At 48.0% G+C, this 19,849-nt stretch overlaps 1 protein-coding gene across 1 annotated transcript in view; it reads right to left on the reverse strand.

The window, feature by feature from the left end:
* STK26 (serine/threonine kinase 26) overlaps positions 1–18,670 on the reverse strand; it is a 73,026-nt gene extending 54,356 nt beyond the window's left edge. The window contains exon 1 of the mRNA XM_066581859.1: positions 18,415–18,670. Coding sequence (XP_066437956.1) covers positions 18,415–18,456 — 42 coding nt within the window. The 5' untranslated portion in view covers positions 18,457–18,670. The remainder of the gene's footprint in view (positions 1–18,414) is intronic.
* Between the last annotated feature and the right edge of the window lie 1,179 nt (positions 18,671–19,849).

The raw sequence follows: 19,849 nt of genomic DNA on the forward strand, positions 1-19,849 counted from the left end.
GACAACACTAAACCCCTGCTGAAGCCCTTTGATGCTCAGCATCTGTGGGCATTCTGGAAGTCAGACCCCCAATTATCAAAAAGTAATGACATACCCCAACAATAGGTCATCAAGTTAGGATATAAAAGCTTCCCTTTAAGAGGGGTTATCAGAAGAGAAAAACAGGCAGAGTGGTTGAACCAAAAATCCATGCCTCCTCGGCTCCGGCTCCACTAGTGCTCGATCCCACGCTGGTCTTCATTCAAGCCGGAGAGGACGTCACCGACATCGGGGACGTGTGGCTGCCTGCAGCTGCTAGTGTCATGGCCTGTTTTTGCTGCTGGGTGAGGACATCCCAAAAACATACAGCATTTCCAGGCCTGCATTTCCCTGGATAACCCTCTAAAGCGCCCCACTGGTTTCAGGACAAGCTTCCATCCCAGGACCGGAGGTCTATTACCCTAACTTGTTCTCTCTTGTCCACTCAACCTGCCAGTTCCTGTCTTGGGTTTCCTGGCCATCCAATATGGCCAACACACTTTTGCATAGTGTGCATTGCTCTGATTGGCCAATGCTAATCATATAAGCAGTACTGGCCAATCAGAGAGAAAGTATAATGCATCGGTAGTTTTAACCCTATCAATGCACTGTGAGGATTAAGTAGTCTAAAGATTGCACTGACCAACTTGGATAGCTGAAAGTGGGATGTAGAATCAAAAACAAATGGCAGAGAAGAACAAGTGCGGGTAATATACCCCTCTGGTCCGGGAACAGAGTTTTGTACCAAAATCAGAGTATCGCTTTAAATGAATGAGTCCTGTAAGTGAATGAGACCAGATACAGCCAATGGAGAAAAGTCTCTCGGTATCTTGGGGGAAACAAAAAAAAAAAAAAAAAAAAATTTTAAAGAAAGCAGATCCTCCTCTAACCTCATAAATCTTCAAAGAATACCAAGACAAGTTCCAGAAGCAAAGTAGCCAGCTGGCCTAGAAGTGGGCCGTCGTCTAGCTATTATAGAATAAAAAAAGACGACTGGATACTGAGGCGGTCTAGACAGATACTAAGGTCTCCAGGAGCCGCTCTACTAGCAATCTCCATTTGGTATTACACAGGGTTAAAATTTAGGTAGGTGGTCAAAGGTAGTATCTTACAGGTATAAGAAGCATGCTCACGACGCTTATATCTTCCCATTTTGAGCGATTCTATACATGCATCTGGCCATACACTGCTTGCACGGTTTATATACAGCTATGGCAGTTGTGGTCAGAGAGTCCCAAGGCGACGGTAACAGTTCACCCCGGGCAAACTACCGTATATACTCGAGTATTAGCTAACCCGAGTATAAGCCGAGTCAATAAGTTTTACCATAAAAAAACGGTAAAAAAAAAAAAAACTTATTGACTCGAGTATAAGCTTAGCTATATCAAGTATATACTAGGTAAAAAAAATGCAATACTCACCTCCCAGCCTGCGTCTGTCCCCGGCGCGATGGTCTCCCTGGTGGTGCGGCAAACTGCTTCAGACTTCTCCCCGCTCTCATCTCCCTGCTTGGTTTTCAATTCCCCCGCCGTCAGCGCCGTGTAAGCAAGCGCTGTGATTGGATCGAGTGCCAGCCAATCACAACTGGCGCTCAATGAACCAATCACAGCCATTCAGTGATGTCCGCGGGGAGAATTCTCAAGCAGCTTGCTGCACCGCTGAGGAGACCATCGTGCCGGGGACACAGACGCAGGCTGGGAGGTGAGCATTACCGGTTTTTTTTACCTCACTCAAGTATAAGCCGAAGGGGGCTTTTTCAGCATTAAAAAAATGTGCTGAAAAACTAGGCTTATACTCGAGTATATATGGTAAGTACCATTTGGACATACAAAAAATTCTGTATCTATAAAATGACAGTGAGGAGCCGCCCGATTAACTGCAAAATCAGCCAAAAATTGTGAACACAAAACAATTCTGCACAGACTAAGCATGGCATTTCCCAGAGGAGCAGGAAGCATGTAGATCAGTCCAACAGCTCCTAGCGCTAATGCAGAGTCACGAAGGGCTGTACGGGCTCCAGGAGCCACATATTGTCTTGGTTAAGAACTATCACTACAATGTGAAGAGAATAAACCACTTCATAGGCAAACAAGTTGTAATCAGCAGCTAATAGTGGGAACTAGACTGCAACTTCTTGCCATGTATGAAGGCAGCAGCCGGCAACCACTGGATCCCCAGGATTACATGGCGGCTGCTGCCGGCTGCCAGGGACAGTTGTACTATTCCAACAGCTGCAGCGCCACCAGATGCAGATCACTCCTTCAGATAGAGCCTGACACAATATAGTCTAATGCGGGTTGCAGCTGCCACCAGACCGATGTTCTAGGCCGTATTTATACTACACAGATCGGTCACGGTAGAAATCCAAAACTGAAAGTCCCATTTATGCCACAGGCTGGCCGGTGAATCCAACTCAAGGAAGTTAATGCATAGCAACAATGAATGTGGTGAGAACTTGGCAGCCAGAATCACTTTAGGGGATTGGTATAAAGACTTTGATGTCAGATCTGCTCCTAAATGTGGCCATATACATTAGATGAGCACAGGCCAAATCTGCTAACCATCGAACATGTATGGAGGTGTCCCGACGCCGATGTAAGGGGGAACAGGATGGACGCAGTTGGTAGCAAATTAAGGTGTCAATATACCTCCAATAGCTTCGTCCGACAGCTATTTCTCCCAGCTCACCCATACAAATGAATCCTGCTGTAAACGCAAAGCGGGTGATGACACCCACATGGTCATTCTAAACTTTATGTCGTTAGCAAATGTTGATGGAGGAGGGATAGCTAATGCTAGAGAAAAGAAGAGATTCAAAAAGGTCTAGACAAGCTTGAACAGTGGGCGGCGAGTAACAGAAAGGTACTTAACAAGGAGAAATGCAAAGTCAGACACATACAGAATGGGATGAATTGGGCTGAGCAGAAGCACATGTGAAAAAGATATACTAATAGACTGAACATGAGTCAACAAGGTGATGCAGCAGCAAAAAATGCAAACACAATTCTACAATCTATTAAGAGAAACAGGGTCTAGATCGTGTGAGGTAATTATATCCTCTAGTCTTCCTTGGTCAGACCTCGTTTGCAATACTGTGTACAGTACTGGGCACCTCAGTTAAAAAAAAAAAAAAAAAAAACATTAACAAACTGGAGCTTGTTCATAGAAGAGCTACCAGGATGGTGAGCAGTCTGCAAGTCCTGTAGATGTCTACAAAGGGCTGTCACAGTGCAGAGCGATCAGCCCTATTCTCATTTGCACAAGGAAAGACTAGAAGGTATGGGATAAAACTGAAAGGGAGGAGATATTAGAAGAAAAAAAACAAAACACTAACTGGGGGTGATGAATGAGTGGAGCAGGTTGCCACAGGAAGTGGAGAGTTCTCCCTCAATGGAAGTTTTCAGAGGCTGGACAGACATTTGTCTGTGAGGATTTAGTGGATCTTGCATGGAGCAGGGGGGGTTGGACCCGATGACCCTGGAGGTCCCTTCCAATGCTACCACTCTATGAACATAAGGGCTCCCACACACTGTTTTTAATGCAAATGTCAATACAATCGAAAGTTTGTGCTTTGTGATTTTTGTGCGATGCGTTTTTTGTGGATCCTTTGCCCTGTCAATGGGCAAACTCCGTGCACGGAATTCCGATGCGGAAACAAGTGTTCCCATACCAAGAAGTGACATCATTGCTTGATGCGGAAATGAGATTGTTCACCGCAGAATTCAGAACTCCATGTGCGGATTTTGCTCAGTGACAGGGCGAATCCCACATGCGAAGCTGCGCCATAAACTGCAGTAGAAAAACTATGGCGCATTCCGTTTTTAGAGACAGAATGCGCCATAGAAAATTGTGTGACGAATTCTGCTGTGTTAACGCACCATAAAGATATTTTTGTGCGGATCTGCTCCACAAACCACATTAAAAAGACGCACCATTTTATGCGGATTTGGACACAGTTTTTGTCCCTGAACCGCAGCAGGCGTCACCCTTTTAACTGAGGGGTGCAGGCCGCTGCGGATTCGTATCTTGACAAAATCCGCACAAATGTGGAATTTGATGTGGAAGTTCCACAACTTGTGAATGTACTCATAAGACCAGATTCACACTGGCGAGAGCGGTATCTGGTTATAATTCACAGCCTGATATCGCCCTCGCAATCCTTCTGGAAACCCCTGCAGCAGTCCAATGCCGTTAACAAGTTCAGGGCAACCCCAAACATTTACTGGGACGCGAACGCCGGCTGCTGGAGGGTTGTTTTTTTTTTGTTTTTTTTACACACGTCGTGTAGCAAGGTCTTATTTTCAGGGCAGGGCTTATATTCCAAGCGCCCCTCCTCCCCTGAAAATCAAGGTAGGGCTTATTCTTGGGGAAACACAGTAGGTTGAAAAGTTGTCATCCATAAAGTTTAACCTTTTTGAGAAGTTAAAGGGTTGTCAGTTATGTAAACTGCATGTAAAAGGAAACCTAGAGCAGCTGCATGCAGACTCCCCTCTCTGACTAACAGGCTGCTGCAGCCAATGACAGCGCTCATCTCCCAGTGCGGTTATTGGCTGCTGCAGCAGGTTTATGGGGCGTCACATCTGACTGCAGCCTGTAAACATTACGCCAGCAGGGAGAATAAGGCCACTGTTTAGAGGGAGGAGCGGCGAATATAAGCTGCTTAGTTATCCTTCACCATGGGGGAACCCTTTCCATGCAATTTACAGAACTGACAAACTCCTCTAAACTTATGTGCTAAATTAAAAAGCTCTAATAAGCACCTGGCCCTTTTTAAATCCCATCATTGCCTCTGCCATTACTACCCATCGGGGCAGTGCAATCTATAGTTTGAGTACTCCAGGAACCCGTCCTATATAGGAGGCTGAGTATTTGTATGCCAGCCATGAGCCTCCAATATTACAGCCATGTACTAAATATACAACCACCTTAACAGCACTTCCCCATTTACACAAGTGCACAGGAGTAGACGTCAAAGAACCCATTGACTGGAGCAACAAGGCAGGCCAAGTCACATCATGGAGTGTGTGTCACAGACCAGCCTTCTGTGCGACCTCACAATGTAATATTCACACTGACAAACCCCACTGAAGAAACCTGTAAACCTAGAACAGGAAAATAAACAGATGATGAGTAATTGGAGATGTAATTCTCGGATTTTAACTACTCGGTGTGCAATTTCAGAATAAAAACTTGTTTCATACTTAAAGCGACAGTCTACACCTTAAAAGTAGCTTGTCAATTAATGGGTGGGGAGAGAAGACAGAACAGCACCTGGAAGAGGAACTACAGAACTTGGGGCTGCTGTGCAGATGGCAGATCTCTACATAGAAAGCGGATTGTATGTATGTACACTACCGTTCAAAAGTTTGGGGTCACATTGAAATGTCCTTATTTTTGAAGGAAAAGCACTGTACTTTTCAATGAAGATAACTTTAAACTAGTCCTAACTTTAAACAAATACACTCTATACATTGCTAATGTGGTAAATGACTATTCTAGCTGCAAATGCCTGTTTTTTTGTGCAAAATCTACAAAGGTGAATAGAGGCCCATTTCCAGCAACTATCACTCCAGTGTTCTAATGGTACAATGTGTTTGCTCATTGGCTCAGAAGGCTAATTGATGATTAGAAAACCCTTGTGCAATCATGTTCACACATCTGAAACAGTCTAGCTCGTTACAGAAGCTACAAAACTGACCTTCCTGTGAGCAGATTGAGTTTCTGGAGCATCACATTTGTGGGGTCAATTAAACGCTCAAAATGGCCAGAAAAAGAGAACTTTCATCTGAAACTCGACAGTCTATTCTTGTTCTTAGAAATGAAGGCTATTCCATGCGAGAAATTGCTAAGAAATTGAAGATTTCCTACAACGGTGTGTACTACTCCCTTCAGAGGACAGCACAAACAGGCTCTAACCAGAGTAGAAAAAGAAGTGGGAGGCCGCGTTGCACAACTAAGCAAGAAGATAAGCACATTAGAGTCTCTAGTTTGAGAAACAGACGCCTCACAGGTACCCAACTGGCATCTTCATTAAATAGTACCCGCAAAACACCAGTGTCAACATCTACAGTGAAGAGGTGGCTGCGGGATTTTGGGCTTCAGGGCAGAGTGGCAAAGAAAAAGCCATATCTGAGACTGGCCAATAAAAGAAAAAGATTAAGATGGGCAAAAGAACACAGACATTGGACAGAGGAAGACTGGAAAAAAGTGTTGTGGACGGATGAATCCAAGTTTGAGGTGTTTGGATCACAAAGAAGAACGTTTGTGAGACGCAGAACAAATGAAAAGATGCTGGAAGAATGCCTGACGCCATCTGTTAAGCATGGTGGAGGTAATGTGATGGTCTGGGGTTGCTTTGGTGCTGGTAAGGTGGGAGATTTGTACAGGGTAAAAGGGATTCAGAATAAGGAAGGCTATCACTCCATTTTGCAACGCCATGCCATACCCAGTGGACAGCGCTTGATTGGAACCAATTTCATCCTACAACAGGACAATGACCCTAAACACACCTCCAAATTGTGCAAGAACTATTTACAGCAGAAGCAGGCAGCTGGTATTCTATCGGTAATGGAGTGGCCAGCGCAGTCACCAGATCTGAACCCCATTGAGCTGTTGTGGGAGCAGCTTGACCGTATGGTACGCCAGAAGTGCCCATCCAACCAATCCAACTTGTGGGAGATGCTTCTAGAAGCGTGGGGTGCAATTTCACAAGCTTACCTCAACAAATTAACAGCTAGAATGTCAAAGGTGTGCAATGCTGTAATTGCTGCAAAAGGAGGATTCTTTGACGAAAGCAAAGTTTGATGTAAAAACAATGTTATTTCAAATACAAATCATTATTTCTAACCTTGTCAATGTCTTGACTGTTTTCTATTCATTTCACAACGCATGGTGGTGGTGAAGTGGGACTTTTCATGGAAAACACAAAATTGTTTGGGTGACCCCAAACTTTTGAACGGTAGTGTATGTATACAAAAAACGGAGTCCGATATTAAATTGACAATGTGTAGCATTCATAGGCAGCATTAACCCTTTAAGCACATGGCTTTTTTCCATTTTTCCTCCCAACTTTCAAAAAATCATAACTCTTCCTTCTCCGTCGATGGACCGCAGCTGTCTGAAGGCTAGTTTGTTTTTTTTTGCGGAAAGCGCTGTATTTTTTAATGGTACTATTTAAAGTATCACATACAGAAAACTGAACGAATTGGCCCTTGTTAACAGGCAGTCCTTCCCCGGCCCGCTCCGCCTCCCATCACTAGCTATACTCGTTCCTGTGTACAATTATTGCTGGGGCGACCTGTCGGGCACCTGCGCTCCACAGGTCATCATGTGTAAAACGGCCTTTAGGTGGTCATATAGATGAAAGTCAGCCAAACCCACCAGTTTCAGCAGGAATAGCGATCCTTTTACCAACTCCCCCCTTATGGCGGATGATGGGGCATGAAGGATTGGGCATACTGAATGTGAACATGCCTGATCTATTGCCCTCACAGGAGATAAAATAAAGGCACGATATTGTCTTCATGCCACATCGCATGCGTGAAAACATCGCAAATGGGATTGAAATCATTGGTTTTATAATTCAGCGTTCTCGCGGCGCACTATTTTATCGCCGGTGTGAAGGCAGCCTTCGGTGCGTTCACACAAAGCAGATTGTCGGGATGGAGATGCACATCTGCAGTATATTCCAGCATGGGCTCACTCACAAGGGCATAGGTGGCCCTCATATTACACACACAGCATGCCGTACAAAGCAGATACACGACGCACATACTTGCTGCGTATATTACATTCCCATAGCCTATGATGGTGAGCGATGTGCACCAAAACACGCGTGAAAAAACTCAAGTGCGAGTGGCCCATTGGAAGCGAATGAACATTTATAGCATCACATTAAATATATGAGTGTAATACCCATGCCACATATGCCCATGTGAGTGAGCCATAAGGGTGGCTATAGACGTTATACATAGATCGTAGGTACCAGACATCCACGGCCACGTTCACATCTGCGTTGGTGATTCCGCTTTCCTGTCTTGTTGGAAGAGCCTTGGCTGATGGTTCGCTTTAAGATGGAACCAAACAGCCCCCGTTGACTAGAACAGCGTCCATTCAGTTCCTGCCATCTTGTTTGGCATTTTACCACCGCTCAAAAAGATTCTCACACCAAAACTACCACCCATCCACAGGTCAAATAAGTGATCACTGGGATCTGGTCGTGGGGATCCCCAGGTATCACTGGAACAGCAAATCCCTTATGTCCCCATAGGGAATGCAGTAGCGCTGCGTGCTTGTATGCCCACCACTTTAATCAGCAGCTAAAGAGCGCCGTCAGTCCATAGCAGCGGTCACACAGTATATCGACTAGGGAAATATCTGGGTTTCCTGTCCTCCTGACGCCCAAAGGTCAGCGCAGTCACATTTACCACCTATCTTGTGGATCGGTAACAATTGTATTAGATCACAAAGTGGTTTTTCTATTGTATTTAAAGGGCAAAACCCATGTAAAAAAAAAAAAAAAAAAAAAAAAAAAAGTGCAGTTACTCTTTAAACCCACAAACTTTTGACATGTCACAGCAACACTGAAGCTTTTGCGGCCGATTGCCAACAGAGCTCTGTGCATCCACCTTCAGCTACCGAGGAGCGCCGATAAAGACAGCTGCAACGGCACCGTACTTGGGTGAGGATCCTCACTGCTCAAAACTTTTGACATGTTGCTCTGACACGTGAAAAAGTTGTAAAAAGTGTAGTCAGTCCAAGCTATGAATCAGATTTTTCCATATCAGACCTGTAGGGTGTGTTCACAAAGGAGACCCCACAGCATTTACAGCGCTAGCATAGTGGGGGAGATTTAAGGCCGGTTCTCACTGGGCGGATTCCCGATGGAAATCCGGCGGTTTGGCCGCAGCGAAAAACCACGAGATTTCTGCTGGGAGAACCGCTGCGTCAAAACCCGCAGCGGTGTTGAAGTGGCCTGGCCGCTCGCTCTTCCGCGCGGCCGCAGCGGGAAAAAAAAAAAACGAACATGCTGCGGTCTGCAAATCTGCGCCGCAGCGGCGGCTTTTGCCGGCTCAGCCACAGCGAATTTTGCCATCCCGTGTGGAAGAGATTTCTGAGAAATTTCGTCCACATGGCCGGCTAATCCCGGGATTAGTGGCCGCATGCGGATTTGCCGCGGCGAAATTCCACACGGAATTTCTGCGGAAAAATCCACCCCGTGTGAACCCAGCCTTACTAAGGACCGGCTCCGTTTTTTTTTTCCTGATTTCCCACTCTGCCTCATAGTGGCGCTGCGTACAAACACCACAAATACACAATGTAATTGCATGTGTACAGCGATTATTGCGCACCCGTAGAGAATAGGGATCTATCGCATGTAATACATGGTAAAATATGACAAGCTGTGTTTTTTTTAAATTTTTTACACGCACATTATATACAATAAACCGCTGGTGTGAGTGGGTCAATGACAATCAATGTACTCACTCCATTCACCACATATTACACCTGCCCAATACATGGTGAAATTACGCTTGTAGGAACCTGTCCTAAATCTCATTCACACACTGCAAAACAAATCTGCAGAGTATAGCAACTAGTACAAATTGACATGCATTTACACTCCTGTTCATGCTAGGTTTAAGGGTCCGGTGGGCGGTTCTATCAGTGACTGACAGCTGTCTGTGAATGACTGCCTACAGAAAAAGCTGTCAATCACCAATAGGGCCACCCACTGGACCTCTAATCCCAGACTGCTCAGAGACATAAAGGTGTATGTATGTATGTATGTATGTATGTATGTATGTATGTATGTATGTATGTATGTATGTATGTATGTATGTATGTATGTATGTATGTATGTATCTGCTCTATGACAGGTTGCTGCACTCTGTCTGAGTGCAATCTACAAGACAGACCAGGTATAAAGCAGCGTGCCAGGAGCCGGACAAGGGGGTATACCAAGCCATCGGCACTATAAGAGACTGAACCCACGTAATGCAGAATGATAATGCTGCAGTGCTAGGAATATGCCAAGCTATGAGGACACCGTACAGGGCGGCACGGGTGCAACCACTGAGCACAGCGCCTTCAGAAGGAAGATGAACCAGGAAGCCGCTTGCTGTTAATTAGCAGGAAATAACATTTACAGCAGGCAATTATGTGTTCCCCCACAGCAGCGGATTCTGCTGACTTCATTAGACTTGTGACAGCTCACGAACTGTGAACTTGGGGGGGAATAAGGTAAAAGTCCTGGACTTCATTCACTTGTTCCGTGTGTGCGGGGCGACAAGCAGGTCTCCTCTGTGGGAGAAAAAGCAGAGCACAAGAAGTGTATCCGAGCTGGAAGCGGCCCAAACAACCAGCTGATATTGCACTTGTATGTCATTTCTGAATTGTGACCTTGAAAGACAAAGAATTGAGGAAAAATACGATGTAATCCAACACTGCGCTCCACATTTTCCGACGCCTAAGCAGTTTCATTAATACACTGTAGTCTTTCCCATCACCTCCACGCTGCAGCTGAGCAGGTTCACCCAGTAGCCCAACGATGCCGGAGCCCCGGGCACCCCGCCGCTCAACCAACCGTAACCACTTATAGGGGCTGTCCTACAAGCAGCCATAGGAATCGGACAAGTGTCGCCCCCATCAATCACAACAACAAGGTTCCCCATACCCCTTCCTCCGGACGAATGGTGTGACAGCTGCACATATCTGCTACCACTTCATTCAACTCTATGGGACTGCCAAAGGTTGCTGAGCACTGTGCTCTGCCACATCAGGTAGTGCTATACAGTTTACTACAGCAGCAGATGTTGCTACATTTAGGTCCCGTCACGGGCGTTGCAGGAGCCCTGCCGCGGGAGCCGCTGCCCAGGAGCAGAGGCCGATGCCGATTCTCCGCCGGTTAGCCCTATCTGATAGGCTGACCGCAGAGAATCGAGGTAATTCACAGCATAGTGCGAATTGCCCGCCGCGAGCAGAGAATCGCAATGATTCTCCGCTCGTGTACAGTGTGTCGGCGCTTTCCATAGCAGTGCTATGGAAAGCTTCAGAGGGCGTGATTCACCGGCAGTTTACCACCGGCGAAATCAGGCCCGTGGACAGGCACCCTTAAGCAGGACGACTTCAGTGGTCAACTGGGGGTCAAACCCCCACCGACCAGATACTTATTCCCTATCCAGTATATAGCTTAAAACTTGGCATAAGCTCATTAAAAATATACTAATTAGGCCTCGTTCACACGGCCGACACGGCATTGCTGCGATAAAATCTTATCGGGGTGATACCGCGACTTTGTAGCGCTACATGCAAGGTTTTTCGGGGGAGGCTTAAATTTAAGCCCTTCCCCAAAAATAAGCCATAGCTGAAGAAAAAAAAAACAAAACAAAAAAAAAACACATACATCACCTGTTCCGCGCTGTCAGCCCAGCCGCATTTTCTCCCCGAGTCCCCGGCAGTGACCACCTCTTCTGGCCGGGAATTCAAAAATCCCTGCCTTCTGGAGGCACTGGCTGTGATTGGCTAAGCGTCAGCCAATCACAGCCAGCGCTTCCAGGAGGCGGGGATTTTTGAATCCCCGGCCAGAAGAGGAGAATATCAATGCCGGGGACCCAGGGAGAAGATGCAGTGGGGCTAACAGCGCGGGACAGGTGATGTATGTGTCCCCCCCCCCCCCCCCCACCACCCCTTTCCTCGCAGCCAGGGCTAAGATTAAGGGCTCATGTCCACGGGCAAAAGAAGAATTAAAATCCGCAGCAGATTTTAACTCTTCTCCCGCACGCGGATCCGCATCCCATAGGGATGCATTGACCACCCGCGGGTAGATAAATACCCGCGGATGGTCAATAAAAGGGATTTAAAAAAAAAAAATGGAGCATGAAAAAATCTGGACCATGCTCCATTTTCATGCGGGTCTCCCGCGGGGACGGCTCCCGCGGGCTTCTATTGAAGCCGTCCAGATCCGTGGGAGACAAAAATCAGATTTTACTCACCCGCTCCGTTTCTTCTCTTCGCCGCCGCGTCATCTTCTCTCAGTCGCGGCCGGATCATTTTGCTTTGGGACGGCGCATGCGCGGGACACGTCATCGACGTCATCCTGCGCATCCACCGGGCCAAAGAAAGAAGATCCTGCCGCGACGCTGAGAAGATGACGCAGCAGCGAAGGAAGTATCCGGAGCGTGCGAGAGGTAAGTTTATTCTGATTTCTTCTTATTTTCAGCACTCATGTCCGCGGGACAGGAGGGACCCGCTGCAGATTCTCCATGGAGAATCCGTAGCGGGCCTGATTTTCCCCGTGGACATGAGGCCTAAGGCTTTGATAGTAGGATTTCCTACTGTCAAAGTTGCATCGCGCCGCACAAAAATCACGTTTTCGTGCGATGCAACAGAGAGGAAGGCTACATAGGGAAACGGACTACAAAACCTCACGGGTCGCGTGTATATAGCGGGACCCGTGAGGTTTGTGTGTCGTTTTGCAGCATGCTACAAAACATCACGTGTGAAGGAACCCATAGGAAAGCATGGGCTTCACATACATGTGATTTGTAGCAACTCTACAAAATCACGTGACTTTGTCGCCCATATGAACGAGGCCTTAGTATTATATATAGTACCAGTGTTTGTTTCTGGTACTGCAACGCGCCATTTATAATATAGTGAAGGACATAGTTACATGTAACTCACTGAAGGACCTGTGATGGCAGTTCGAGTTGATCAAAATATTGAAGGACCTGTGATGACGTCACAGTCATGTGATCAGGAGCGAAGCATATAACTCACTCACGGACAAGCGGTCGTAAGTACTTTGATTCACCTTTATGTCTTCTCCCATGCGCAGGCAGTGTAAGGCCGGGCTCACACGAATGGGTCGGATTCCGCATATGGTAGACCTGCAATCATTTGCGTAAAAAAATTGCGAATGGTCATGGAAGATCACGGGTGCGAGCGTTTCTCCATGCGGATGTATGCGTATGCAGAGCGTATTGTCTGCACGGAAGAATGATGTCCCTCTCAAGCCGGCATTCCAGCTTTTCTATCTAATTTCCTATGAAGTAGCAAGCTTTTATGGGCGGTGGAACACTTGCATCCATTGATTTCAAATAGAGGCAGTCGGCGCGGAATCCACGCTACAATAGAACATGCTGCAATTTTTCTTCAGCTTGCGGAATCTGTAATTCCTAATCTGCACGTCTGAGCGAACTGGTGAAAGAGCATGCCTTTCAAAGCCCACATATGGCCCGTGCAGACGGCAATTCCGCCTATGTGAGCCCAGCTTAAGGCCTCATGTCCACGGGATAATGGTTATTTAAAATCCGCAGCGTTTTCCCCGCACGCGGATCCGCACCCCATAGGGATGCATTGGACACCCGCAGGTAGTTAAATACCTGCGGATGTCATTTTCCCTGCAGGCGCGGATTGGTGTGAGGGGAAAAAAACGCGACATGCTCCATTTTCGTGCGGGTCTCCCGCGGGGACAGCTCCCGCAGGCTTCTATTGAAGCCTATGGAAGCAGTCCGGATCCGTGGAACACCCGTACCTGAATTAAAACTTACCTGTCCGGACGCTGCGGATCTTCCCTCCGTCGCGGCCGGATCTTCTTCCTTCGGCCCGGCGGATGTGCCTGGCGTGCCGAGCACATCCGCCTGGCCGAAGAAAGAAGATCCGGCCGCGACGGAGGGGAGACATGCAGCATCAAGGACAGGTGAGTTTATTCTTATTTTCAGGCCTCATGTCCGTGGGAAAGGAGGGACCCGCTGCGGATTCGGCATGGAGAATCCACGGCGGGCCTGATTTTCCCCGTGGACATGAGGCCTAAGAGTTCCCTCTGCGGGATGGCTAGAACGTCTGACACCTGTAAGCAGATGTGATTAAGTGATGCAGGTGTGTCATTAAGGCTGGGTTCACACGGGACGGATTTGCCGTGGAAACTGTGCAGCAAAATCCGCCCACGGCTCCTAATGCCGGGATTAGCCAGCCATGTGGACAAAACTTTGCAAAAATCTCGTCCACACGGGGCGGCCAATCCGTCGAAACAAAGCCGGGTGGAACCGGCAAATCACAGCATGTCTTTTTTTGCGGCCCCACTCCTCTCTATGGGGAAAGATATGTGGTCAAAACCCTGCCCACCCGTGGCCGTAGATTCTGCCAATGCTGCACTCACCGCCACAACCCTCCGTCTCTTGGCCACCGCAGGTGGGCGGGGCTCCAGCCACATGCGGTTATGTGGAATCGCACTTTGCACGCTGAATGTGGTTTCAAGTTACAACGGCACAGGAAGGCCCATTGTATGCCGAGATTATAAACTGAAGCCATTGGTAACTTGAGGAACCCCTGCATTCACTATGAACCAGGTTCGGAGTCTTATTTTGGCGCTGTATGTCTCTGCCTGTTTTAGGACGCCACAAAAAAAAGCTTTGCAAAGAAAGATCTGAAAAGAAGTTTTACCTCTAAGTTGCAGATAACTAGGAAACAGCTACATTTAAAGGGAGTCTGTCAGCAGTTTCAGCAAACTGCTGACATCGCTGTCTAGGGGCTGGGAACGGGCTAAAACATACCTTTGTCAAAAATGTTACGATCACCAGCACTAATAAAACGAAGCTTAATTCCATGGAATGTTCTGCCATCGGTGCCTTGAGGTGCGCTCCATCAGGCTACTATGTAGCGTGCAACCAGAAGACCTCCCTCAAGTTAATGCAAACTGGAAGGATGCAATCTGCTGCATTCTGCACCAAAACTCTGCAGCAGGTCAGCGATCTCTAAACGCACACTGATGGCGTAGACTTCAGGAAGAGGGGAAATAAAACCATGTAATCAGCGCTGGTGATCGGACCAAGCTTTACAAAGGTGTATGAGCCCCTACAGAGTGCCCGGGTGCAGCAAGATCGCTGACAGACTCCCTTTACAAAATGCAATGTCCAGAATTCGCTCCGTTTTTTTTCCAAACGTCAATGGGACTTTCTAATGAAAAATTCACAACGCACAAAAAAAACACAAGTTTGCGTTTTTTGCGCAATGCGAATTTAACGTTAAAAAAAGTCCCATTGACATTTGGAAAAAAAAAACCTGCTAGTGTGTAAAAGCCCTTAGAAAAACTTGTCTACTTTATTGCAAAAACAATGCCACCCTTATCTACAGTTTGCGTGTGGTACTGCAGCTCAAGCCCATTCACTTTATAGGAGCTAAACTGTAAGACCAAACAACCGGTGGACAGGTATGAGGTTTCTGGATAAGACCGCCTGCAGATGGATTTCCCGCGGAATTTCCACCCTTGAAAGCTGCCATAGGATTGCGTTAGCCCCGCACAGAAACGTCACTGCCCGGCCGCCGGCTCTGCTCTGCGCATGCGCCGGCTGCCCGGCAAGCCAGCACATCAAACAGCCGGAGCCGCGGCGAGAATCCTCGCAGCCAGATCCGACCCGCCAGTCTGCAGGTGGCCTAAAAGAAGATTAAAGCCGGGCTCACATGGGCGGAGTCCGCGGCAAAATGCAGGCGCTGAAAAGCATGAAGAAAAAAATTTTATTAAATTACAATCATTTTTTTTGCTCACACTCAGATACCAATTACGTACTGCATGAGCGGAGGAGGAAAAAAAAAAGTTGCAGCACACTATTTTGCTGCAGATTTCATATGGACGGCCAATGGAGGCCATCCGACCCGAAGCCCATACGTAATTAAAACTTAGTCATCACTAAATGGCAGCACGGGAAATACAAAAACAATTAAAAAAAATTTTTAAAAACACTATACTGCACATGACTGACGGCGAGCCACCGTGGCCATCCACACTACAAAGAAAATAAGGTACGCAAGGTCGCCGGCCAGGCTCACAGCCAGTATCCGCTGCAGGCCTCCCACTTGCAGAATCCGCACCGCCAGTGTGAGCCTTCCTAGGGATGCAGAGTGAAATGAGCCACGTTCACACAGCGCAGTTTTGCAGCCGATCCGCAGCATTTACAGCAGCGGCAAAACAGAAAATGCTACAGAAAAATCTGCACAAAATCCGTGCGGAAAGTCTGCAGCAGGTCAACTTTAGCACCAGATACACTGCGGAGCCCAACCTCCTCTAAGGAGGGCGATTCACATACACCTGAATTACATTTTGCACCAAATGGTACAGATTTTCTGCTGCAGAATGTCCGCTGCATCCATTCTGCAGCACGTCTGGCCCGTATGGACATGGCTTTCGGGGCCTACACTAGCAGCTACCACAGGTGCAGCTTGGCAATTAGCACTATTACACACCGTTGACCGTTATGTAATAACCCTTAATGCAGGGCTGAATGTGCGGCCCGGCAATTGTTGGGTAAACATAAGTGCTAGCCACTAACACTCATGTAATAGCACCCTTAAAGGGGTTGTCCCTTAAAAAGCACCTGTTGCAGCTCTGCCACTAACTGCCTAAGGGTGCATTCACAATGGCAAGAGCAACTCGCATCGCACGGCCCACGAACGCTCCATTCATGTACGTCTGCATGTTCTATTCTCATGCAAGACTCACACAAAAATAGAACATGCTGCGATTTTTCCATCTCCCAGCGTGACGGCAAGAGAAAAATCGTGTAAATATACTCATTACATATAATAGGTTGTATTTTCGTGCGTTTCGTTGCACAAGTTCTCGCCCGTGTGAATGGCGGGGGGGGGGGGGGGGGGATTGCTATACTGCTAAGCAAGAGCCAGGCGAAAAAAAATTAGAATAGAAAACCCCTTTAAGAAAGTATGTCACCTTATTGTTCGCCTAGTAATGTAATATACTTTAACATGTGGGACATTGAGGATTACGGCAGCACCTTTCTTCTGTTCCAATCTGGCTCCCATCTTGAGGAGGTGTCACCCCAGAAGTTTTTTGCGCACCTCATGCTAAACTGTGAGCCATTGATGGGCAGTCCCTTCTGTCAGCGGTCTGGGCTTTCTGCCGGCCTAAAAAACACCTGAGTTTTTCTTCAAAGGACTTGCACCACATTGATGGCGCATGACATCGTTCCAACCCGACAGAGAATCAAAGCACATGCGCCCGACTGCTCGGCGTGGCCCAAGCACTTGGAAGAAGGGATGTATGCTGGGGATGTCACTCAAAGCATTTTTTAGTTGAATAGGTGGGGAGAGACCCAAGACCGCTGGCAAAGGTGACCGCCCATCGGACCCTCCACTGCTTATTAGCATACAGCACGCAAACAATTTCTGGCGTGATATCTCAAGTCATGAGGCCAAATTAGAACAAAAAAAAAAGTATAGCTGCACCCCTCAGGATGTCCCATATGTAAAAGTACGAAAAATAAGGTGACAGACTTCCTTTACAGCAATATATTGCTGCGACGCGGTGCCAAGGGTCTCGGACGGTTATTTTACTGTGCGTAAGAAAATAGTCCATTCAGATAGTGTGCTTTCACACCTGCGTTGGGGATTCCACTTTCCTGTTCCGTTTGGGGAGCAGGAAAGGGGAATCCATGCGGCCCAAACGGCTCTATCTCAGGACAGCGCCGGACGTACCTCATTGGCTATAATGGAGTCCGCCTGCTTTACGCCCAGCTTTGGCATTTTGAGACAGATCCAAAGTGACAGAATCAATGTAACAAAACTCCTGTTGCTAAATAGATACTTTATGCAAAATATTTCAAGACCCAAAACAATGACAAAGCAAAAAAAAAAAAGCTAAACAAACCCCATAAAAACACAGCGAGATCCAGATGAGGAGTGTGAAACCAGGAAGGAGCGATCACAGGAGGCGGCAGGTACCCACTACAGCCTGCAGCTCCATAAACAAAGACGTCAATAGGTACATACAAGCGCAGTGAGGTCATTAGACTACAGGTGTACTGGGAGGAATTTACATGTGAGCGCGGCCTTCCACAACACGTATGTCCATCCTCAGACCTGCAGCAACAACAATAGGAGTGTCATCCAGGGGGACGTAAAGTTAGCAAGAAACTTCAGAACTTTTTTTTCCTCCTCAGTCATAGATCATATGTATCTATATAGTTTAGTGCAGATCTGCGCATTTAAAGGGCAACTCCCAGCAATAAGTCTTCTAACAGGTCATTAGATATCAGGCTAAGGGGGGGGGGGGGGGGGGGGGGGAAGTAGTCGGGCGAGGAGAACCTCTTCTAAAACTGTCAGAAGTTCTGCTGGAGATGCCCAAGTCACAGCTGGCGCCCGGGCACATTACTGAGGCCCTCCGCTTCTGACAGGTAGCCATAGGCCACATAACCTTATAATAAGAGCGGGGTTCCCCTTTAAGGAACACAGAACAGAACATGTGTCCAATTGTAGCTAAATCTGTGTGTCTAGTTGTAGCAGGAGCTGCAGAAGTAACAATGTATCCACTTCCCACACGCTCCACCTATAGGGAGACAACACTGCCAGCTCCTCTCCTCCGGGCCAGGCCCCTCTCCTCACCTGCATCCCAGGCACTTGCACGGCTACCGGGGAATGAGCCATGGCGGCGTTGAGGCCTCCTGCTCCGGCTATAGGTGAGAGGAGGGCTGTCTCCGGGACCGGGCCCACGCTTCTAACGAGGAACCGCTGCTGTGCTGCTCGGTGCTGCCACTATCCGGCTGTGAGCATGTCTCGGTGACCGGCGGGGACGGGAGGAGCTGGGAGAGCTCAGCAGGCGAGCGGCGCCATATTGGGAGAGGACGGGAGGTTGCGGCAGCTTCTTGTGCGCAGGGTGGAGCCCGACTAAAGCCGGTCACGTGATGCGCCAGTGGCGTCACGACGCCCCGCCCTTCTCCTGGCACGTCGTTGTGTTAGCGCTGAGGTAAAGGTGACTGTGAGGGCCGGCCGTGGCGGCCGCGGTGTCCTCTGAGGTGGAGCGGCGCTGGGACGCCCGCGGCCCGGCTGATGTACCAGCTCCGTCTGCTCTGCCTCCTCAGAGACACGAATGTGTTTACAGTTAAAAAAGTGGAGAGGAAAGATAATAAAATTAAAACAAATTTACCCCAAAATCAGATTCCTGCCGCCCGCAGCCCACGGGGGTCTGAGGAAGCGGCCATGGCGGCGCACCAGCTCTCCTCAGGAGACAGGAAGTGAAAATTTACCTCAAAAATCGGCGCGTGTAGCGCACCGTGCAAGAATTGTTTCCTTATGTGACGCCAGCAGTGCCGCCAAGTATTCACACAGCGCCTCCAAATGAGGGGCGGTATGAAGGTGGCTACTACACGAGCGCTAGTGTTCGCCCGGCCATTACGGCTTGTGAAATAGTGCTGATTCCAGGGCTGCGCCTGCGTTTGGCGGAGAACGCGAGCAGTGTTGGTGTCATAACGCAGTGACTTCAAGGGGTCCGCACACGGCGCGACCTATTGTGGTGCCTATTACACGCTGTGAGAGGCCATTGAAGTAAAAGGGGACGGCGCAAATAAGCAGGAAACCTGCGTGTTCAGTGCGTATTTGCGCAGCATATACACCGACCCTTCTGCGTTCTTTTTTTTGCGTGCGCATATATGCAGCGTATTTGCACACACGAAGATACGCAGGAGCAGACGAAATACGCGGCCACAACCGATTTTCCGTCATGTAAATACCGACCGAAATGTGCTTACGCCCGTGTGAACCCAGCCCAAAGTCACGTCTCTGACTGCACACAGTCCTGCCTGGTTGTCTTTACTGCTTCTGTAGTGCCTTACACAATAATAGTGCCCCCTGACAATAATAGTGCCCCCTCACAATATTAGTGCCCCCTCACGATAATAGTGCCCCCTGACAACAGTAATGCCACTCATCATACAATAAAGATGTCCCATTACTGCCCCAAGTGCCCGAAACGTGCTTACACCCGTGTGAACCCAGCTCTAAGTCACATCTCTGACTCCACACAGTCCTGCCTGGTTGTCTT

Source organism: Eleutherodactylus coqui, chromosome 10, assembly GCF_035609145.1.
Source record: "Eleutherodactylus coqui strain aEleCoq1 chromosome 10, aEleCoq1.hap1, whole genome shotgun sequence".
NCBI classification, from domain to species: domain Eukaryota; kingdom Metazoa; phylum Chordata; class Amphibia; order Anura; family Eleutherodactylidae; genus Eleutherodactylus; species Eleutherodactylus coqui.